A 23,647-nucleotide genomic window follows, 5' to 3' on the forward strand; every position below is an offset into this window, starting at 1 on the left:
ACAGAGCAAAGGAATTGAAATGAAACGAAATTACAGAAATTGAAAAATACATGTCTCATTTTTCATTAATCATGTCAAGTCACGGAGAATTGCAGCACTAGTGCTAGCTAAAATACAAATATGAGTACTAAAACTATGGATCGATTGGTAAAACAATAAGTTGGTAAAACAATAAATTGGTAAGGGGGGCTATACATTCAATTTTTACTTGAAAGCTCAATTTACAACTTTTACATTTTCAGTTAGATGACCACGTTCTGAGAGACACATATCCATCTGTTCAGAAATGATAATGGTTAGGGCTTGGATCAATGACCGTGCATCAAATATGACGCCAACTTTCGGGTCATGAATAGACTTCACGGTTACCTACAATATGGATTGGCATACGAAAAACAAACGTTTCAGCAAAAGTTATAGTGCGGAAACACTAGGACAAGAATAATACAATGTCTTACACAAGATTCTGTAATATCTTTTACGTAGTACAAGACTAATGTTGTTTATCTATAAACCATATTTTAAAACTAAGCTTGCTCGACTGGATTTTCTAAAACTTCAAGGCAACCCCAGTGTGCCTTTTGCGATTCAGCATCAAATATTTTTATTCAGGCAAAAAACAGAATACCATTTGATTGCATAGTGAGAGGCCCGCTGTTACCATCCCAGACAAAACAAGACTTAGGAAAGTAGCTCGCTGTTGTGTGAGGTAGTTAAAATGCAGGACAATGGAAATAGTAGGGAAAACAAGAACATTTCCTCATCCTCTTTCACATCAATAAGCACAATCATAGCCAATAAAATAGAGATACTTACGACATTAAAGATTCCCTGAGCTGCCAAATTTGCAATATCTAAAGGAACTTGGCCTCCTTCTGGAACCAATATAGCATTTACATAGTCATTGGGCTGCACACAAAGGCAGAGAAATAATCAACAGTGAATCTTAGTAGAAAAATGACACCTGTATTCCCAAAACTGTAATATCTGACTCCTCCATAGCTTCATATTCTTACAGTAAATTGTTAGCGGAACATAGAACAAACTTATACGATTCTTTAAGCTTTTGTGAGGATCACCATATGTCCGATTTAGAGAATCAGTAATTGCAGTGACAAAGCCAGAGGCAGACAGCCCAGCAGTCTCTCTGTCATGTGATCCATTCAGAAGAAGTACCTGGATTCAGCAGGATTCAGACAGAAACATATTTTTAGTAGCACCGAGAGAGATAACTAATACTAACTGCAGAAAATACCAATGAGCTCTGCAAGTTTAGAACACTTGCTTCACTTGTCAAATAACCATTGGATAGTGAAAAGGTCAATAAACCATTTAATATATAGAGTACATTTAAGCTTGCCACTTCAGAGCATCTTTCTAGCCAAGCATCAGTTAGACAAATTGCACTTACAGATTGATTTATAAATAACTAAGAGGGCACATTCGACCCAAGATGAATGGTATCAAAACATCATTGTAACCAACCATGGGAAGTTGATACCTAATCTGGTCTTAGCATAGTTAGATACCTTGGGGATGGATCTTGATGCTATAGTCTCCCCAATGCCACGTAATACCTGCATATAATAAGCTTTAATATTAGAAAGGAAGTACAAGAGGGGATGATGCAAAACAAGTGCAGAGTGAGAAGTTAAATCCAGTGTTATTCAACAAAATGTGCATTGGCAGTCAGCCTGAAGTAAATATTCCAACTCTCACATGGTTTTAAGGTAAGAGGTGGGTCAGAGTCAAGCACTTCAGCAGAGTAACTAAAAAACGAGATCACAGCCCTTGGGGGAAAGACCACCCTCCGGGTATTTAAGTGAAGAAGAGATTTTCTCACTGCAGGACATTTGTCCAGAAGCAGCCAGGACACCCTTGCAGGCCACGTATATCTCCACAACTGTGTCAGTGGAACAGCAAGAGACAAGAGCTGGTTTTTTTTAACGCAGACCCAGAAACTTGTTTTTAGCCTTTCTTTTTTCTACAGCTGGCCCATCTAACGCACTTTATCAAGCCAAGCAAGATATGTTTCTGGAAAAAAATGTACAAGAAGGTCAGTACATCCGGGTTTAGATTAGCTTAGCTAACCCACACAATTATTTTGAACATGAACAAAGGCCATGCCTATGAGTCTAGCAGTCAGGACAAAGTATCTCATAGTTTTATGGCCTCAGCTGTAAAGAGTGATATAGGTCCTTATGAACTGAAACTTATGAAGACAAAAGTAAATGGTATAGGTCCTTATGAACATTACCAGTGATGGACAGACTGATGTAAAGAGTGATCCCAAAGCATAGACAACGCAGTCCACCTTACTTAGCTGCTCCAAAACTGTATGGTTAACTTCAGGGAAAACCTAAAATGAAAGTGTAGCAGAAAACAATCAGGAATGGTGAAAGATATGAGATATCAAATATCATTTTCGGATATCATGATAGCTTATCAAGTTTATATGCCAGTAAGCCATTACTGATATTTGCTTAAATATATTTATATTCATGCAAGAAGATAAATGAGTTTTGATGATATGGGCATTTTAAAAGGATCATGCCTTCTTAGATGACACCATACAGTGACTGGCAGATGCAAGTGTGATTTTCGAAGACAAGTTCACCATTATGTCAGACATCAAGACATGTGAACCAGCCTGTTGAGTTATATTAAATGTATTTACGAGATTTGGTAAAACCCCAAGGTCAAGATATTTAAGCAGCCATTGCCTTAAAGAATAGTTTAGCACTCATAATAGACCTGAATGGCAAGGACAAGTATAAGGCCTAACAAGTCAAAATAGAATGAGTACCTACCTCATGCAATAGGTTGCTGCCTTCACTTGACATGTAAAACACACGCTTGATCCTTGAAGGAAGTGCACTGCATGAATTACAATCCTTTCCAGAAAAGGAAAGAAAACAGAAAAATCAATTAGACAAGAATAAACACAGTGAGAAATCAAGGATGCATATAGTGACGAAAAGGTTTTTTTTTTCCTGGAATGACGAAAAAGAGCATATAAAGGTCAGAAGCAATTGAAATGAATATGGAGACATAAAGCATGTCATTAACAAAGAAACTGTAACTAAGTACATAGTAGCAACTAGCAACCGACATCACAGGATAATTTAAAGCCTTAGACTAAGCACACCATCACCGACTCAAATTAGAAGGTGTTGCTGGCTTGCTCTTCAAGACATCAACTCAAGCATTTTAGTTATAATACATAGCAACTGTAATGACAAAAGCATATTGTGGACGTGATGGTTTCATCTTTAGCCTACCCCCAAGTTTCTTGGGAATAACATGCTATATTGCTATATATGATTTGACAAGAATAGGTTGTTTTTTTTCCTCGAACAGACAGAAGAGTTGCGTGTCATTTCATCAAAGACGGGAGGATTTATTATTTACATCACCACACACACCAGGAAGACTTATAGAACAAGCATGCCACAAAAAATGGGAGAAACAGCCGATAGGGCATCTAGCCTATCTAGTGACCAGACCCTGGAGGTCCTTGTGGCTCCAGTTGCACAGCACAAAGTGCCCTGCTCTCTACTGCCCTCACCGCCAAAGCCACTCAGGAGCAACTCCGTTGAATACTCGGTTTTTATTATGTTTCCAGATTTCATAAGTGACTAATGTGCTCAGCGAATTAAGCCCCCTACTAAGTTGCTTATTGGCCTGCTTTAAGGCTTGGCACCACCAGCTTGAAACGACTCCTCATCTGTATAAGCCTAGCCTGCAGTTCTATTTGCTGAAGTGTGGTAAAGCAACCTTGCATCTCAACTACTCAGAAAACCAGTAGGTCTTGGATAGTACTACCGGTTTTCTTGATCGCATAGTGGGCAAGAAAAAGGATGAGGCAAACCCCACTTAGCCAATCTATCTGCCATCCAAGACCAACTGAGAATTGCTAGCTACAGGAAGAATTTACAACAAGAACAGGTTGAAAGACATGTTACGAAAGTATGATGACACAGCCATGATGAGCTAAGTTTAGATCTACTAATATATTCCCCTTTTGTAGAATAAAAACAAGAGAACTTCAAAATACATGGAAGATGTCAAAAGTGCCTCATTTATCATGCAGGCCAAAAAACTCAGGAACTATCACCATTCAACATAGTACTCTTTCAAGTACCTTGTTGACAATTTCTCGGCGTCCATTGCTTGGATGTGATATTTCATTTTGGCCGCGAATGATAGTCCCATCCTGAAAACCGAAGGGTTTTCATTAGAGAGAGAGAGAGAACAAGAATTTGTATAAACAAAGGAATTAAGATGTTTATTTACGGTTTTATGATTAAGAGATGTGCATGCTTATATGTAGAAGTAACTTTGCAAACACAAACAACCCTGCCACATCTAAGACTCAGAATAATAAAAATGCAAGCTTATTTTTTTTAGTAGAAAAAATGGAAGCCTACAAGAACAAAGCTACTTACCTAATTGGAGTAAATGTAACAAATACATTCCAGCATCAAAAGAAAGAAGGATACAAAGTAAATAAAGATGAAGTAAAGTTTTATCCAAAGGGCATGTAACAAGGAGCAACACAGAAATATATACAGCAACTTGTATAACATGGGTAAAACTTTGGCTTGGCAAGTGAGGTTACCCATAGTTCACATCCCAGAGTAAGTCTGTCATTTGTGGATATAACAGGAAGCACAAGACTTTCTGCTGGGATCTGTGATACGCGTGAAAACAAAAAAAATTGCAGCTTCCAACGACTGGAAGAATATGCGTGCCCCAGCAAAAAAGAAATTTCCAATGCTGCAAGAATAAATAAATCTGTAGTAAGTTAAATGAAATGTAAACGACTTGGGAGGATTAATAACTTGACCTAAAGGGTCGTTCCCTGTACGAAAAGTAACATCACAGACAGCAAGGTATTATGCACACTATACCATTGAATACATCAAAATGTTGCAATATGTAAACAGTTGTCTCACAAGGAAAAGAAATGATGATTTGCAAGAATATGATCTACTGCAAATTTCACCTTAGAAGAATCACCTGCCATGGGTGAAGCAAAACATTTCAGCTGACCTTCGAAGTATCTGCACAAATATGTAGAACTCATTATGTGTCACTAAGAGAATAGGTGATGCATTGCTTAATCTTCAGCCTATGGATAACTAGGGCAGGCTTTTGACACATGTTTATGGGAGAAAAGAAAAGACATGTCACATGAGAGACAGACATCACTGTGAAAGTAGACCAAAACCCTGTATGGACGAGAGACTCCCTCCCATAAAGAGTGGTCTCCTTCTACAATCTGGTACCTATGAAATCCACAATTAAAATTGGTTATTCATAAAGAAGAAATTAATTGGACACTAGGACAGAAACTAAAAAGAGAAAATATAATGGATCTGCAAAAGAGGAACACATTGCTACCATTCCAGCTTTGCCTCTGAAGGATCAATAGGCAAACGATGCCCAAGCAATTTCCGAACAGAAAGAGCTTCTGCAGTACTTTCATCAGACAATCTCAAACATCTTGATCTTATGTCTCCCACAGCAGGTCCACCTAATACAGGGAGGCCAACACTGACCATCATAACAGATTTGACACACGCAGATATTCTAAAATATTTCTCAAGTAACAGGGGAAGTGAATTTTATTGTAAGAAACATCGGAACCTACCAAGCACACGCACAATCTCAGCCGTGCTTCCACCATCATCAGAAACAGGGAGCACATGCACAACTCGAGTAGTGACTTTCTTCAATTCTTCAACAACACCATTAAATGCTGTCCCACCTGAATCAAACTAAAAAATGCAGGGCAAATGGGCAATGTCTTAAAAAGGAAAAGAAAAGCATCACAGAATTGGAAAAAAAAAAACAGATGGCAGATATGCCTAGGAGCTAATAGAAAATGCAGGTTTCACTTTATGCAATTTTTTGACAAGTTCAGTTCTGAGCACTATGCATTTCTCTCCATAGCGTTAACCATGAATCAACTTCCTGTGGCAGGACAGTGAGGAAAGAAAAACAGAGATGACACCTGTCTGTTTGTGCCTATCAATATTTTCGTTCTCAAGCAATTCGTGCCATCCATCAACCAGACTATAGCAGATCATGAATCAGTGCATGAAAATTTACCAGCATCTCACCTAGAGAGCACAGAAATGTGCTTTGGAGCTACTTAGTTCTCTATTACAGACGCGTTAGTAATCTATTGGCAACCATAACAAGCTGAACCAATTATAAGGTTCAGCACAGTGAGTGATGGTATCCCAGTATCGATCATCCCTGACTCTGGCATGCATATGCCGGCATGCCGGTCGCCTTGTCATCGTGTTCCACACAGGCTGGGCGGCGCGGAGGCCCTGGAGCTGTGCCGGGACAAGCGGGTGGTGCTGGTGGGCGACTCGCTGAACCGCAACATGTGGGAGTCGCTCGCCTGCATCCTCTACGCGGCGGTGCCGGACCGGTCGCGGACGCGCATCGTCGACGACGCTGGCTCCGAGTACAGGATCTTCCGCGCCATGGTAAGTGACGTCTGCCTCCACGCTGTATGTACGCATGATGATATCGTGGCGGGCATGTGGGTGCGGAGATTGTTACTGTTGAGCAACCTTTTATTTATTAAAAAGTACGTAGCTAAGTACTCCGACCCTCCTTTGACAAACACACTTAATTGATGTTACCGTATTTCAAAATCAAAATACCTGATTGTTGTTATCATTCTATATTACATCCTTCCTCTGTTCCAAAATAATTATACATCTCAAGTTTTATTGATTGAAAAAATACTTACTTATTGAAAAGTATAGATTGGTAGAGCAATACTCAATCAAAGCATGGTTCTAACAAAATACTCCTTTTTAATTTCTATAAGAGGGTGACCATTGAACGTGGTCATCATTAATATATATATTTTTTTCAATATGAATATGATACCATCAATTTTGTATAAGAATATATATTAGTGCAGTAAGTATGCAAAGAAATACACCCGAATGAAGGATACATTCTTATATGTATGACATAGTGAAAGAGTGAAAATTTCTGTGCGCGTCGATCAGAACTGCGAGAGCTGTGGCTTGCGCGTGTATCCCAAAATCGGCTAGCTGAAATTTGGCTGCTGCTGATTTATGAGAAAAAGACACTATTCTTTCTGTAAAAAAAACTGCTAAATCAGTGCTGAAAAATAGGGCAAATATTGCATCACTGTAGCTCGTAGACGCATTGATTTCCGTATGTTCCCAATGTTCATTTCCGGCTGTTTTCAAATTTCTTGTCTTCTTGAGCATGTCAACAAATTAATTATCAATCATATGCTAGAACCATAACGCTCTCTACTTCTCTTTTTGATTGACTATAAGCTGATATAGTGATAATTAAAATGAACGTTAAAACCTTTTGTTCTTACAAAACCCAAATTTCTAATTTTCTAAAAAAAAACAGAATTATAATAGCTCAGTGGAGTTCTTCTGGAGCCCCTTCCTCGTGAAGCTCGAAACAAAAGACGACCGGACCAAGGCGCACATGCTGGACCAGCTGCCGCCCATGATGCAGCGGGCACTCGGTGCTGACGTCCTCATCTTCAACATCGGTCACTGGTGGACTCACACCGGCAAACTCTGGGCGTAAGTACACAAGCTCGCAGCGCCAAACTTCAGAATGTCAAATTTCTTTTGCCACGGCTTGTCCATCTACATGCAGGTGGGATCATCTCGAGTGGGGCGGAAAGATGGTGCAGATGGCAGGAGAGGACCGCCTTCGATGGAGCATTGAGGACCTGGGCTAGGTGGGTCGACTACAACATAGACCCTAGCAGAACCAGAGTATTCTTCCGAAGTGTCTCACCTGAACACAAGAGGTGCATATTTCGAACAACAGTTGAAAAGACACTTCCAACTACACTATCAATTACTCCATTCCTTCTATCATGCAGCATAAATTGGTGCTAGCTCCTATCTCCAAGGGAAACATCGCTCCATGGTTTCCAAAGAGTTTGATAAACATTATCGAGAAAAACATCAAGAAGATGAAAACGCCTATCATATATATGAACATCACTCGCCTCTCCAAGCTACGAATTGATGCACACCCATCAATTTACACAATTACTCAGAGAAGGAAAACCACTTAGCAAAGAGCAGATGCAGCAACCACTGACATATAGTGACTGCAGCCACTGGTGCCTACCAGGGCTACCTGATACATGGAACGTGCTTCCGTTTAACTTCCTGATTAGACCTCTCCCAAGTATATAATTGCTTGGGTGAAAAACATTTTTCAATGGTTCAACCCTCATGTATATTTGCTAGAGTTAAAAACATTTTTGGGCAGTCGTTTATCAATTTATTAATAAATCAAAACAGAAGAGAAACAAGATATATAGACATTACCACAAAGAATCACAATATATAGACATTGCAACATAGGTAAAATTTACATTGAACGATCAAATACAGCACAATTCTTATCGCAGGGAAAAAACACCTCAATGGCTCTTAAATCGACTAAGCAATCAAATAAATAACCAACCAATTAAGAACAAAATACTCCATTCCAAATTGTAGGTCTCTGGCTTTTCTAGATTCATAGCTTTCTACTATATATCTAGAAATAATGTATATCTAGATGCGTAGTAAAATCTATATTCTATATATCTAGAAAAACAAGAACGACTTACAACTTCGTTCCAAATTGTAAGTCATTTTCGTTCCAAATTGCAAGATGGTTATTATACTCCCTCCGTTCCAAATTGTAAGCCCTTGTAGCTATATATCTAGGTGTGTAGCAAATGTATCTAGAAAAGAAATAACAAAATTTGGAATGGAGTAATACTATATATAACAAAATATCACCAATGTCAACGCCATTGACAAGTCAGCCAACAGAATCATAAACCCTCCATAACACAATCCAGTCATTGTGCCTTTTAAAGCAAAACTAACCCCCTCCACAACACAAACTAAAAATTTCATAGCAGGAAATGCCAAACCTAGCTTCAAACAAACAAAAGAAAATTTATTAAACTTGTAACAATGGAGCAGATCAGATTAAACCTATCTATAAATACAAAATAGTAACAAAAAGTTGTTGAACTAACAATGACAGATACATGGACTAAACAAAGTAAACATTAAATATTTTCAACCAACTTCAGGTTTAAATACGAGCTGGAATCTCCAGTTACCGAAAAGTACAAAAGATTAACAGTAACAAGGTGTAGTTCATGTTTCCAATCCGATAATAAAAATATTAATATTAAAACTGTAATGAGATATCTGCAGTCTCAAGGAAGGGATATAACTATAGATTGGAACTTGTTAACTTATTTTGAAATGGATCTACAACTGTTTGGGAAAAGTGCATTACAGTCACCAATCATACATATAAACTGCCCTCGGCTCACCAAAAGTATAGACAAATAGAAAGCCATATACGATTAAACACATCATCAGACCATGAAAATAAAAGGATTTCATATGATAATACGACAATAATCAAAACAACATACACTTAACGCAACGTCGCTTATCTATATAGAAAATCAAACTGCAAAGCAGTCATAAGAAAGTACATGTGAAGCATTATCACAGCTAAGCATTATCACAACTAACTAGCTTCATGTATCCCTTAACAGCGAAAATTGAGAGTGCAAACTCATTCCACATTCCACATTCCAGATCAGAAGTAGCCAGAATATGCAAGCATCCATGTAAGCAGACAACACTTCTGAATTCAGCACAACCATTTCAAAGGATATGCTCCCAAGAGTTGTCACACACCTGAGTCACACATTCACTAGAATTCAATCAATAATAATTCAGCTGAGTATACATATATAAATACAAAAATATAAACAATACAACATTAGAAAAATAGATATATGATGTTTAATACATTAAGCATATAAACTATTAAACTTAGAGACTATATTCTTTTTCAGAGTAGCAATATCAAGTATAACAGTTTTGATAACTGCACACTGATCTTGCAAACCTTTAAGTGCAAATATATCGCATAATTATTTGGTTCAGCAAGAAGATTGCAAAATATTATTGTAGCATGATTAAATATATGTAGGCAATAAAAAATGGGCCAAACCATAGTTCTGATGATAAAAAAAAATTATCCAAAAAAAAAGCTCAAAAGATTTCATGAAACATCACCACCAGTCAAAAAGAGAGCCAGTCAAAAAGAGAGTAAGCACAATGTCAAGTGGATCAAGGTTAGATTTGTTTTTTAAAAGCATTTTACATTGGCCATGATATATATGCAATGTTAATAGAAGAAATAGAACTTTATGAAAGCTTACGAAGTCGTCATCCCTAACATTGCAGCAAAACTTAGATCAAGCAGAACATCTCTAGCATTCTAATACACATTTGAGGGCTGTAGGTGTATGCAACTAGTAATTTTATAGTATGAAACGAGGAAAGAAAATATTTGGGATCAATGCCTCAAGCACTATATGCAATATGAGATAGGGAAACAACTTGAATTCTACAAAAGGGGTTCCTTTACAAAAATGTGCCAATGCTCATGCCCAGGTACCAAATAGGAATGAAGGTACTTGTATCAATGACATGAATACTGAAAAACATGCATGGATAAATATAGGTTATTCTACACACCAGTAATAACAATGAAGACTCAATGATAATAAGAACAAGTAAAAAAAGATGCAAATAAAAAGGACCGACCAACTAGCGAAGAAGATCCAAATGCATCTGTTGACAAAGCAATCAAAGCAAACCAAGGCTTCTAACAAAAAAAATATATAGGTACACATTTTACCAGATACCATATTTACTGCAACAATTCCCATATGCAACGTACATCCTAAACATGTCATCATACCAATCTCAAATCTCAGATGTCAACGAACATCTAGCATCAAGTGCAAACCAGCAAGGTGAAATACTAAGATCTAGTAAATAACCAAGATAGATACACATTATTGGTCATCATCATGATAAAACTTATCAGGAATACCAAATCTTGGTGATCCCAAGCATCAGGAAAAGTAAGACAACAAATTAGAATCCAACATGCGCAAGAAACTAACAAGGGCAAAGGAATGAACTCTTGTCACATAAACAACCATAGAAATTCCATGGTAAAAATGATGGGTGGTGCCTCAGACTGACCACCAAAGCATTATGCTATGCTCTGAGAGTACCTTCCACACTAAAAAGGCAAGTCCAAGGATAGACCCATACACCCAAAGAGAAGTTTTCAAACAGGAAAACACATTACAAAATAATGTCAACTACAGTATGGAAATTAAGGTCTACTACGCTGACACATTCACAGTTATCATCCTTGAAGCCCACCAATCAACTTCATAAGTACTATAATTATCTCAAGTCTTTTACAAAGCATCATCAGAACTTCAGTCACCAAGAAAACCAATAAAATCTGGACAAATAAACAATATTCAGCCAATCACTACTTGTTAGTGTGGCAATGGCCTTAAATCTCTTACAAATCATTGGAACTCAATCAATGAAAATATTTGATTTCCAAGCCAATCAACAAAATCAAAGAAAAACACTCTGCCAACATAATTTGCAAACACATTAGTCAAGGACTCAAGTTTATCCAAGAGAAGCTAAAGAAAATCATCTACCAAACAATGCATGTTTCACTACACATCGAGGTTTCAAAAGCAACATACTGGAACAGTAACTAAGCTATAAATAAAATAAAGAACATATGGAAGCGGTGTAAATGAATACCTTAGAAATAAGGCGGCACATTGGGATACATAGGAGGAGCCCTGGCACCTGGACCAGGAGGAGACATTCCACCTTGAGGATCCTGGCCGCGGAAACCAGAACCTGGAAGAGGGTAGTTGCCTCCTTCTCCAAATGCACCTGCAGGAAGGCCACCTGCTCCCTGATGCATGCGGTACATGGAGCCTCCACCCATTCCAAGGCCACCATATGCCCCCATCCCAGCAGCACCAAACTGAGATGATCCCCCAAATGAGCCGCCACCCAATCCCCCAGGCCCAAATGCACCAGCCCCAGCACCAGCCAACCCAGTGGGCACCTGGCCTCCCATCGACCCTAAACCACCTGCGCCTCCTCCACCCATGGAAGATGGCATGTTACCATAAGGGTTTGGACCCCCAAACCCGCCGCCAACACCACCAAAACCAAACGAAGGCATACCGCTCCCAGGGCCACCATACTGTGCTCCCATTTGTGACCCAAGCCCAAGCCCTCCCTGAATGTCTTGCGGACCACCCGGCAGCATCTGCTGCTGCTGCTGCTGGTTGCCAGGTCCAGATTGCTGTGATTGCCCCTGCTTCCCCTTCTTCCCCTCTATGGCAAGCTTGCATACAAGCTGGTGGCCGTCAATTACCTTCACCGTGTCTACTAGGGAGGCCTGCGCACCCTCAGGTGTCTTGTATACGAAAAGTGCAAAGCCCCGGAACTTGCCCGTCTGCTTGTCAAACCCCAGCGGCCCCTCCTCAATCTCGCCATAGGCAGCGAAGTGCGCAAGGAGACGCTCCGACGGCATGTCTGCGGGGACGTTCCCAACGAAGATCTTCCGGAGCGACACATCAGCCACAGGAGCACCGCCACTGCCGGCGGCCCCACCGGATGGCCCGCCCGCCGAGCCGGCGGCGGCGAGCTGCGTGACAGTCATGCGCCCGTCGATCTTCTTGGATGGCTCCTTGAGTGCGAGGACGGCGGAATCGGCGTGGCGGAAGGTGACGAACCCGTAGCCCTTGGACCGCCCCGTGGCTTTGTCAGTGATGACGACGGCCTCCTCGAGGTCCCCGTAGGCGGAGAAGATGGCGCGGAGCGAGTCGGATGTGGTCTCCCACCCGAGCCCCCGAACGAAGAGCTTGCGGAGGGCCGGGTCGCGGTCGGCGGCTGCTCGCACGGCGTCGAGCGCGTGCGCCGAGACGAGCGCGGCGGCGGCCACGATGTCCGCAAGCTGGTCCCGGGAGAGCGGCTCGAGGAGGCGGAGGACGTCGTCGCGGGTGAGGCCCAGCGTGGCAGCCCCACCGGCGGGAGAGGCGGTGACGGCGCCGTTCTCGTCGGGCTTGCGCTTCTTGGAAAAGGGATCCATGGGGGCGAGGGGAGGGAAGGGGAAGGTTTGGCAAAACCCTAGATAGGGTTTGGCGATGTAGCGGCGACCGGGGTTGGAACCTGGGGCGAAGACCGAGGAGGGAGGACGGGAAGCAAGAGGGGTCAGCGAGCTTTTATTGACCTTGCACAAACAGGATTTCTTGATTGGGGAGGAATCTAAAAATAGACATGGGCCGGGCTCCGACCAGAATTTCACAAACAAAAGCCTCTCCGTAAATTTTCCTTCTGATGAAAGGGGCCCAAACTCCTACCGTCCCAATCTGAAGTCCCATAGGCCTTCAGAAATCAGAATTACAAAATCGTATAGAACTACAGTCTTTCTGTAGAGAACATATACTGTTTCAATCAAAATAGAGAAAAAAATAGTTCCATAAAAGTATTTTATCGCATTAATCTTATTTTGTGAACATATTTAACTTTTAATCTATATTAAATAATATTAAAGCCAAGGATTGAATTTTTATCCATCAAAAGCGCCATTGCCATCACTGACATGTGGCCCCCACTTAGATGCGGTCTTACCGTCCACTCTTGAAGTGTAAGCGGGTGTTTGGGACATTGTGTTCGGGAAGCTAGGATGAATTTGGATTGGATTCTTATGCAACAGAATCTGGATAGCATTAATAGCATTATTTACCATATTTTATGGATATAGATCTTTATGTCTCGAATTTAGATTCACATTTGGATATCTACTTGATTTCGAGGATAACAAGTAAAATTCCTTATAACAACAATATTAGCATAGATAGATAACATACATATAATAAATATTTCAATAATCAAATATATAAAAATCAATAAAAGTGTAGATAAATAGTAAATATGTACCTATAAATTAATTCAAGTATATAAAAAACTAAGTTAATTAAATTTAAGCTTTATATATTATTGTTTAAATATCAAATTATCATAAATATATTTTTAATATAGTTTTAAATTATTATAAACACGAGTTTTAGAATTATCATCATATAAACTTAACCAATACTCCCTCTGTCCATAAATGTTGGTCGCCACGATTTGCATGCCGATAACTTTGACTCAATTTATAGAAAATGCACGCAACATTTCTATCTTCAAATAAATTTATTAAAAAACTAGATTCAAATATCTATTCAATGATACTAATTATGTATCATAAACATTAATATTTTTTAATATATATTTAGTCAAAGTTGTTTCTCGGGAAGCGAAAACGACATACATTTAGGGACGGAGGGAGTATGTTTAGCCATACAGATAATTTTTAAATAGTTTAAAAGAGTTATACTAAAAGAATTATCGTTTACATTGTTAATTACTCATAAATACTCCCTCCATTCCAAATTAATCCGATCTAGCTTTTCTAGATTCATAACTTATATTTTTACTACATATCTAGAAAAGCTAGAACAACTTATAATTTAGAACCGAGTTTTAGATGCTACTTTGTTCTTCACGGATACTAATAATGTCAGAAAGTTCATACTTTTCCCCGAATATGAATCTTGAATCAGATAAAAAAGAATCACAAAAGATAAATTCAAATACATCCATTTAACATCCATATTAAAGTCAAGTACAAATATAGATATCCATATTGACAATAAAACTGACACGGTTATCAAATTTTTTTTTGATGTTTAAGATATTTGGATTCATTTCTAATAGAAGCACATCCAGTACATGTCCAGCTATATCATGTCACATCTGGCAAAGAGAAGTGGAAGGGAAATCGGATAAATATAAAAAGGAAATGCGTAGAAGATGAATCAAATCAAAATTCAATCCAATAGTTAAATCGACCTACATCTTAGATTTTCAAAATCATAAACATGCTATCTTGGGGATTTTCTAGTCCAAATTGTTGATGTTCCTATTTCTTCTTGTTAAGATGACGTGTTAGTCTGTGTCTAGGTTCATTGTATAGTACCTAGATTATTGTACAAGGTAAGTTAGTTGGATCTAGATAGATTAGATAGATACTTTCTGTTGTAAACAACCACCTTGTACATGCCACCACGGGAGCTGCTCCCGTGTATATCGTGGCAGAACCGTCTAATCTAATTCTCTCTTAAAAGTATTTGTCTTCCATTAGACATTGAGTACCCAAGTGAGGACACTAAACTATGCAGTTCTGTCGAGCACACTCTGAGGGAGAGCTCGAAACTCTATATTTTTTTAATAAACTCTACATCAGCAACATTTATATAATTTCTGCTCTCATAAGCAAGTATGTGCTCAGGATAACAAGTCTGTGACCTGATTACCATCCGCAGCAACAGACGATCCTCAATCGATACAGACGGAATAAATGCAACCCGAGCCTCGCTCAAATGCCTAACCAAGTACAGATTCAAGTACCATTCCACCCGGTCTCCGATTATCATCTTGATATATATTCCATGTGATAGTAATATGATAATAACAAGAATAATATCTTTCCTATGTCTTGCGAGTGACATGTAATCACTCGACTTCTACTGAACCTATAGCATAGCAATCTACACGATCCTGATATACTGACAGGACTCATATATATATAGTCCTGCCAGCATATCAGGATCGTGTAATATATATATATATATATATATATATATATATATATATATATATATATATATATATATATATATATATATATATATCCTTATCCTATGAGTCATGCCAATATATCAGGATCGTGTAGATTGCTATGCTATAGGTTCAGTATATCAGGATCGTGTGTATATATATACACAAGTGGGTTTCATTCAACTCCTCAAAACTTAATGCACAAGTATAAAATAAAGTACAGAATATTAGAGGTTATGTACGGGGGCTTGCCTGGGTAAGATATAACGAAAGGTTAGCACTCCATCATGGTCACACGATTATCAAGGCACCATCTTTTTTCTACTCCAGATGACTCCGTGATCCATCATTGTTCCTATTATGACATATGTGGATGCAACACAGAAAACATAATTAACCAACGGCAACCGCAACTCTTAAAATACATTGACGCCTCTCAAGCTAACGAGCTAGCTCTAACGACTAACGTACTAGGCTACGTATCCACGTTGTCGAGTAAGGCGTCGTTTCTCGAAAAATGTTCTAGTTTCCTAGGTTGTTTTGACATTTTATCGATTAAACACACACACACACACACACATATATATATATACATATATATATATATATATATATATATATATATTTGAACTGGAACTCATTTAGCTATCTTAGCAAACTGATTATTATGGAGCTATAAAAATTACAGTGAACACCTAATAATGTTAGAAATTTACTGTGAAAGTTTCAGAGCCAACGCTATCACCAATTTATCACAACAATTCCTACAAGTTTATATTTTAACAATATTAAGCATCTTAATTTAATTAGATAACTCCTGAAAATACTATGAAACTATGTGAACAAGTTATACTAGCAGATAGATCATGATTTTAGAAACCTAACAAAATTAGTTTCACATTTTTTTGTCAACTACACAAATTTATATTAAATTTACAAATTTGCCTTAGAAACTAAATTAGAAAATACTTAGAAAAGGAAAAGGGCTGGTGGCAACCAATTCGGCCCGGCAACCCAGTGGCCACGCGCGGGGCGTGGCCCACGCGCGAGACAGCCCACGACGGGGAGCCCGCGTGCTGGAACTTTAGCAAATGAGCCCTCGGACTTTTCTCGAACCACGACTAAATCCTAATACTATTTCTTCCTTTCTCTGGCAAATTCACTTAACCCCCTAGATTTTTCCAAATTTTCCCACCCTCGGCCACCCCCATGCATGGTGGCGTGGCGAGCGATAGCACCGGGCGTCCACGCCAGTCACCAGGGGCCTACGTGGACCAATTTAGAGGGTCGGTCGCCATCTATGGCTAAACACGCCAAGATGGGTGGCAGTTAGGGGCTCGGAGGCACACCAGTGCGAGCTGCAGTGGCGAGCGACTATCCGCAGCAGTGGCGTGATTGTTCGGATGAGAGAGGAGGATGGAGGGGGAGAAAAAGTGGTGCGCAAGCATCAGTGACATACCATGAGTACAACCAACGCATCCGTGAAGTGGGAGACACCCCATGCGGTGTTGGCCACGTATGACCGAGCAGGACAGTGGCGCTCCGCGATGGACACCGATGCATCACCACGCTGTCGACGAGCATCCTGGCCAAAATAGCGTGAGCACCAGATGGAGGGAGTCAAGGCGAGCTCAGGGTCATGAGCAATTGAACTGCTACCACTCCAACATGCCTTACCTCCCAACCTACCGATTCGGTGGCGTCCATGACCGGCGATGAGCAAAAGGCCAAATTGCCGGTCGGTAGGGCAAATGACCGAGCTTGAGGTGGAAGAGACGGCTAGCCTACTTCCTAAGCTACCTGCTAGAGCGAGAAATTATATGGCGAAGCCACTGGCGCTAGGAGGAAAGGAGCAGCGGTGGCTCATCACACCGTGCGGTCATAGAGAGGGCACACGAGTGAACCTGAGCAAGTTAAGGTGGGTGGCTCCGCTTGATGGTGGTAGCAGTACGAGCCTGTGTGTACCAACGATGAGACATCGAGGCTTGGCACAAAGCGCTCGGAATGGCATGGCTAGACCTGAGCAGGGCTCCGCAGCATCAGCTAGCGAGGGCAAGTGAGGCAGGGAGGTATCCCATCGCCGCTGTGACTAGGGTCATCGACCTAGACGCGGAGGGCAGCGGCACATGCTCAGAGACTCGACACGGTAGGTAAAATGAAGGGCCACGATGGCAAGGCGATGATAGTGGCAGCTCCATCTCGACCATGCACGTAGCTCGACGGTTGGATGTTGGTGCGCGCACACCGTGGTAGTGGGACCAGACCGTAGCCAGCCAGGTCGGCCAACACAAGGCTATGTCATAGCGCGGCATCAGCCTAGCCCACGAGCTAGCCAGCGACCGCAACTCGGTCATGACATGAGCCTGGCGCCAACAGCGCTGTGCCCACGATGACCATGAACTCAGACCGAGCGACTGCTATTGGTGATGTGCATGCATTTTAAAGCGAAGAAAAAGCTACTAACGATCATAATTGAGGCCCAACTAATTCCCATATCCTAAAGTCAACATTACCAGCGACCTAGCAAAGCCATCACCATGGTTAGAGAGCAACCAGAGAGGGGGATAGAAGGATGCCAACATGAGCTCGTCACACTGAACGCTAGTTCACGAACAGAGCGTCAACAACATGGTTACAACACGTTCCAATAAAGTTTGGAGAATTTTTAAGGGAGCAACACGACACCCAACGCAACTACGACCTACCCCATACCCAAGAGCTTACTTAGATGCAACCAACAATACAAGAATATGAAACTAGTGCTTAAACATTTTAGTTAGAATTTAAACGCCAAAATGGCATTGTCTACTACTCTTTCAAACTTAGAAAAGACAAGAGTTCAGTTTGAACTTAACAACCATGAACACTTTTTGCCACAATTTTTAAAAGGCCAAATCTTGATTAACTTCAACCAACAAATACTCCATGCAATAGTCCATACTTTATACTAAACCATAGGAATAAAATATTTAAGCACTATTTAATTACTTTGCTCAATATAACTCGCCAAAAATAATACTTTAACATAAGTTCATATCTTTGCCGACTTAACGAAAAGGTTGATTTTAATTCCCAATTTTATTTTTGGAGCTCCCAAGAACATTAATTAACACGTTTATTTTTCAAAAAAATAAAGTTGCATTTTCACCTACACCACTTGCTCATCATCTTTACATAAGCACTATACACAAGTTATATATTTTTTTTGTTTATATAAATTGTTTTTTACCTTAACCTAGGTGCTAAGCAAGCTCATAACACCAGAGGTGTTACATATATAAAGACATAGCTGAGAACCCTAAAGGGTATCTCGTTCCACCCAAATTCACATGGTATCTAGAGCCTCTTTCCTCACGGAATTGATCCATGGCTCAATCCTCCTCCGCTGCGTCTGTATCTCTCTCGCTTGGGTTTCTTCCCGTGATGGAGAAACTCAGCCGTAGCAACTACGCCATGTGGCGCACCTAGGTCGAATTGGCCATCAAGGGCGCTCACCTTGGCCGCTTCATCAAGCCTTCATCGAAGCTGCCGATGGAGTTCCTCCAGACCGATGACAAGATGGACAAGGCTGGCAAGCCCATCTATCTGTTGCCGAACCCCGAGTATGAGGACTGGATGACCAAGGACTAGACGATCCTTAGCTATCTGTTAGGCTCCCTCACCAAGGAGATCTTTGCCCATGTCTCATCTACTACAACTACGGCCAAGCTCTGGGCCGCCATTGAGGGCTTGAATGCCTCTTAGTCCCATGCACGTGCGATCAACACGTGCATTGTAACACCTCTAGTGTTACGAGCATGCTTAGCACCAAGATTTAGACCTAAGAGGATTTACTGAAATAATTTTCTTGGATTTTAAAATTTAACTTATGTTTGAAAGTGTCATTTTGGTAAATTATATTGAACAACGGGTAAATTAGTTCCTAGATGTTTTGTTTCTCCGAGTTAGTATGACGTATGGACTAGTGTATGGAATGTGCAGTGGTTGGAATTAATCAGGTTTAGGCATATTAAAAATTGCGGCAAAAGCGCTAAAGGATGTTATTTCTAGCCAAGTTATTATTATCTAAGTCCGAAATGATATAGTAGACAATGCCGATTTGACATTCGATTTCCAACCAAAATGGTTAAGCACTGCATCTATGTTCTCACACGATCGGTTGTAGTTAGGGGTATACTAGGACGTGGTGCAGGTTATGGTTATGTTAGCGTTATGATGCTCACGCAAAAATTGGCCGAGCTTCGCTAGAACGCATTGCACCATGTCATTGGCGCTCTGTTCGTGAACCGGCACCTGTAGCGAGCGATCCCAGCCGCTCACCTCAACTACCTGGCCTGCTCTGCTTGGTGCCGCTACCGCACTGAATGAGCACAGTAGGTGCCATGTGCGAATGCTCCCTTGTGTTCTTGTTCGAGAGCATTTTAATGGATGATTTGTCGAGCTGGCTGCCTTCACGTTCTGCCAAGTTCGAATCGTCCTGTCTATTCGCTGGTGCGACGATGGTGGTGCGTTCCCCCTGGTGTGAATCAGTCATTTGATTTATGGCGTCACGTCGCATTGCTCCTACCGGCCACGTCGTGCCATGCCACCTGCCCCTGCCCCACGCTGCATTTATGAGGTTGGTGACGAACCGCGTGGCTCCTTGCTCTCTCTCATGTGCGCGCCTGCTTTTCCTTGCCTGCTATGGCTGTCTGCCTTTGTGCCGAGTAGGCCGCATCACCTCTGAGCTACTGCTGCTGCTCCAACTCTACACCACTGCCCCTCCTTTTTTCCTTCCTACAGCGCCAGCCGAGCCATCCAGCCATAGCTGACACCTTCTCCGCCACCTACTACTACCATGCTCGGTGCCCTAGCATCCGCGCCCCTTGCCCCTGCACACCCACACCCCACCATGGCCACACCCGCCTTACCACGTCACCTGCCTGTCGCCTCTCTAGGTTTCCCTCACGCGCGTGAGCATCCACGGCACCGTCCTAGCTTTGCCTCGCGCTGGTCCATAGCTTCCCCAACGCTGCCCCTCCCTTCCCCACATCGCACACCCATGATCGCAGTCGCTACTGACCATGCTACCCTAAACCACATTCCTGCCGTGGCAGCACCAGCGTTACCTTGGCTTGCTCCCCGCGCTCTATCCACACTGGTGCCGGCCCTCCCCCGCGTGAGCCCCTCAGCCCGCTCTAGACCGCTGTTGTGCTCGTGTGCCCACAGTGCTGCCCCTTTCCCTCCCTCATGAGCGTGCTAAGCCACATTGTTCTACCCCGCACCCTGCTGCTCGTCCCTTAGCGATCTCCCACACTCCTCCACATGTAGCGCCGGCGTCCCCTCCTGTTCGACTGCTGCTGCTATTCGCGGCTGCTGCTGCCCCATAGCTCACGCCATGGCCATGCCCACCGTTGGCCCACCCCCCCCCCCCCTCATGTGCATGCGTGAGCTCCTTAGTCTACGCTGGACCTGCGGCTCCTCGGCACGCCCGAGCCACAGCACCCCACCGTCGTCCGCACCGGGCTACTCCTGCTGCGATGCCACCGTGGGGCTCTGCTCCACAAACCGCTTTGCTCCATCCCGTGCCTCCTCTGTTCATTGAAGAAGAAAAGAAGGGTGAGAATCCAAGTAGAAATTTTGTACAGGGTTCTAGGTGTAAAATACATGACTCACATGAATAGTGTGTTTGTACTGTGGGTTGATTTGAGGAAAGCTCGGGGGCCCTCGTGCAATTTTTCCATCGCACCTGTGGGCTCATCCGCATTGGGCGGGCTGCCTGCTTGGGCCATCCGCGCCGCCTGCCCGCACCTGGGCTGCCGTTCGCACCACACGCTGGGCCGGTCTGTCATCGCCATGCCTGGGTCACTCGTGCCCACGCTGCTTGGACCATGCTCACCCATCTGGGCTGGTCTCGTGCTGCCTGTTGGGCCGCTGCTTGCGCCTGGGCCGCGCATCCGCTAGGTCGATCTAATGGCTGCTGGCCTTTAGTTTCTAAAGTAATTGCTAAATTAGTTTTGGAAATAAACTTGTAAAATCAATATAAATTTGTGTAGTTGTCTAAAAGTTATGAAACTAATTTTGTTAAGTTTCTAAAATCATGATCTATCTAATAGTGTATTTTGTTCATATAGGTTCTGTCGGGTTCATAAACTCAGGGTCCCTCATGGACCGGCTTCCCCACAAAGGCTGGACCTAGCAGACAACGTTGTAAACAGCGCTCAACTCATGGGCTGGCCCAAGTTCCTAAACAACAGGCCAAAAGGGCGATTCAATCACCGATCAGAAGGCCTGGCTAAGGAGGACCGGCAGCCGCCTCTCCGACCGGAGCGCTTGCTTCGGTCTTCAGCCCACCTCTGGACAACCTCTCCGACCAAAAGGCCTAGCCGAACACCGCTTCCGACTCTGACCCACATCTCCAACTGGGGATGCACCAAACCTCTGCTCACCGCTCTTCTCCAACTGGCGCAGTCAGTGCCGACTAGGGCCAACCGACCGAGGACACCCGCTCGGTAAGGACTAGGGAACGGATGGAGAAAGTAAGGCAGGGCACACAAGTCAAACCATAATACCAGGGACCGTACCCTGTGCACCTACCAGGTAGTACCCTATGACCCTCCTGGTACGACAGAACTCAAGCAGTGTTGTAGGTGCCAACATTTTCCCCTATTGTGTTGTGGGCACCATTAACTCCCATACCAGACAGATACGGTAAGGCTTCCCCATATGCCTCTGGACATCGATAGTATTGTGGGTATCGACATTTACCGTACCAGGGGAACATGGTAAAACCTCTTAAATGCCTCTAGGGTATCAACAGTGTGGCAGGCACCGACGTCTGCCATACCTAAAGAAGACAACACAACCTCCCACGTGCATCTGACATTCAATAGTATTGTGGGCGTCTACCATCATCCTGTACCCGCCAGCGTGGGCAACAAGACTTAGTAGCATACGTACTCTCTCCCTCTTACTTGTAAGGCCATCCCCTGCATCTATAAAAGGGGATGCGCTCTCTCCAACACAACCATATTTCATTCAGACCGATCAAGTTCACATAGCACATAGCGGAGCTCCCGTCACTCTCGGCCCCTCTTACCGGAGTCCGACCGGACCTCTTGTACACCCCATCTTTCTCCCTTCCATTTGTAACCCCACTGCAAACTTCGAGCACCTGGGTTTAGAAATAAAGTCACCGATCGACTCAAATTGGACATAGGGCACGTTGCCTGAACCAATATAAATCCTATGTCATTGAGTGCTAGGCCACCTCCGATCACAACGTACTGCAAAACTATAAATATTTACGTGTTGGTCACTTTCTGCACCGATAGGTTCGGTATGTTTTTAGGATTTCTCTAATTATTTTAACAGGCTTAATATTGTTAAAATGTGAACTTGTAGGAATTTCCGTGATAAATCAGTGATAGTGTTGGCTCTAAAATTTTTATAGTAAATTACTAACATTATTAGTTGCTCAATGTATTTTTTGTAGCACTAGGATAATTAGGTTGCTAGATAGATAACGATGCCCTATTTCAAATAAAAATTAAATTGATATAATGGAATAATGAAACAACTTGGGTTTGTATAACTAAAACATTTGTTGAGAAATAATGCCTTATTCGACAACATGGATATGTAGCCTAAGTACGGTCATCGTTAGAACTAGCTCGTTAACTTGAAAGGCGTAAATTGTTTTTTACAAGTCACGGTTGTAGTTGATTAATTATGTCTTTGCATTGCATCACATTGCATATCATAATAGGGATGTTGATGGATCACGGAGTCATCGGGAGTTGCTGGAGAAATGGTGCTTTTGGAGATCGTGTCGCTATGATGGAATGCTACTTCTGATTAAATCTTACCTAGGCAAGCCCTGGTGCATAACCCCTACTTTTCTATACTTTAAATTATATTTGTGCATTAAGTTTTAAGGAGTTGAATGAAACCCACTTGCATATATATATCTTTATCCTATGAGTCTTACTAGTATGATAGGATCATGGAGATTGCTATGCTATAGG

The 23,647-nt window shown here is 42.1% G+C and overlaps 2 protein-coding genes and 1 pseudogene across 9 annotated transcripts; 1 reads left to right on the forward strand and 2 right to left on the reverse strand.

Moving 5' to 3' along the window:
• Positions 1 to 169: 169 nt before the first annotated feature.
• Positions 170 to 6,147, reverse strand: LOC136452399 (uncharacterized protein YNL011C-like). Of its 6 annotated transcripts, none has more exons than XM_066453013.1 (12): positions 6,129 to 6,147; positions 5,657 to 5,773; positions 5,407 to 5,539; positions 5,009 to 5,291; positions 4,622 to 4,779; positions 4,145 to 4,216; positions 2,811 to 2,877; positions 2,258 to 2,359; positions 1,530 to 1,577; positions 1,053 to 1,176; positions 817 to 909; positions 170 to 369 (listed from the first exon to the last, which is right to left on the reverse strand). In XM_066453013.1, exons 4-11 carry the CDS (start codon positions 5,087 to 5,089, stop codon positions 902 to 904), a joined length of 660 nt encoding a protein of 219 aa, XP_066309110.1. In that variant the 5' UTR covers positions 5,090 to 5,291; positions 5,407 to 5,539; positions 5,657 to 5,773; positions 6,129 to 6,147; the 3' UTR covers positions 170 to 369; positions 817 to 901. The 6 variants fall into 6 exon arrangements, with proteins under 6 accessions (XP_066309110.1, XP_066309114.1, XP_066309109.1 ...); XM_066453017.1 differs by lacking the exon at positions 6,129 to 6,147 and adding an exon at positions 1,412 to 1,461 and having other exon boundaries at positions 1,558 to 1,577; positions 5,657 to 5,791; XM_066453012.1 differs by lacking the exon at positions 6,129 to 6,147 and having other exon boundaries at positions 5,657 to 5,791.
• Positions 6,148 to 6,278: 131 nt separating this feature from the next.
• On the forward strand, positions 6,279 to 9,766 carry LOC136454794 (protein trichome birefringence-like 1; annotated as a pseudogene).
• Positions 7,625 to 13,190, reverse strand: LOC136450098 (UBP1-associated protein 2C-like). 3 transcript variants are annotated; one of them, XM_066450384.1, is made up of 2 exons: positions 11,718 to 13,190; positions 7,625 to 7,827 (listed from the first exon to the last, which is right to left on the reverse strand). In XM_066450384.1, the coding sequence occupies exon 1, from the start codon at positions 13,063 to 13,065 to the stop codon at positions 11,719 to 11,721; it is 1,347 nt and encodes a 448-aa protein (XP_066306481.1). In that variant the 5' UTR covers positions 13,066 to 13,190; the 3' UTR covers positions 7,625 to 7,827; position 11,718. The 3 variants fall into 3 exon arrangements, with proteins under 3 accessions (XP_066306481.1, XP_066306479.1, XP_066306480.1); XM_066450382.1 differs by lacking the exon at positions 7,625 to 7,827 and adding an exon at positions 9,433 to 9,761; XM_066450383.1 differs by lacking the exon at positions 7,625 to 7,827 and adding an exon at positions 9,433 to 9,777.
• Positions 13,191 to 23,647: the final 10,457 nt, after the last annotated feature.

The sequence above is a fragment of the Miscanthus floridulus genome, chromosome 5 (assembly GCF_019320115.1).
Source record: "Miscanthus floridulus cultivar M001 chromosome 5, ASM1932011v1, whole genome shotgun sequence".
Lineage (NCBI taxonomy): Eukaryota > Viridiplantae > Streptophyta > Magnoliopsida > Poales > Poaceae > Miscanthus > Miscanthus floridulus.

Coding starts and splice junctions, on each gene's coding strand:
- LOC136452399 (XM_066453013.1), bottom strand. CDS start 5,089: ATGAGTTCTACATATTTGTGCAGATACTTCGAAGGTCAGCTGAAATGT. Junction 4,217..4,621: donor CTCTGGGATGTGAACTATGG/GTAACCTCACTT, acceptor TTCGGTTTTCAG/GATGGGACTATCATTCGCGG. Junction 1,578..2,257: donor CATCAGTCTGTCCATCACTG/GTAATGTTCATA, acceptor TATTATATGCAG/GTATTACGTGGCATTGGGGA.
- LOC136450098 (XM_066450384.1), bottom strand. CDS start 13,065: ATGGATCCCTTTTCCAAGAAGCGCAAGCCCGACGAGAACGGCGCCGTC.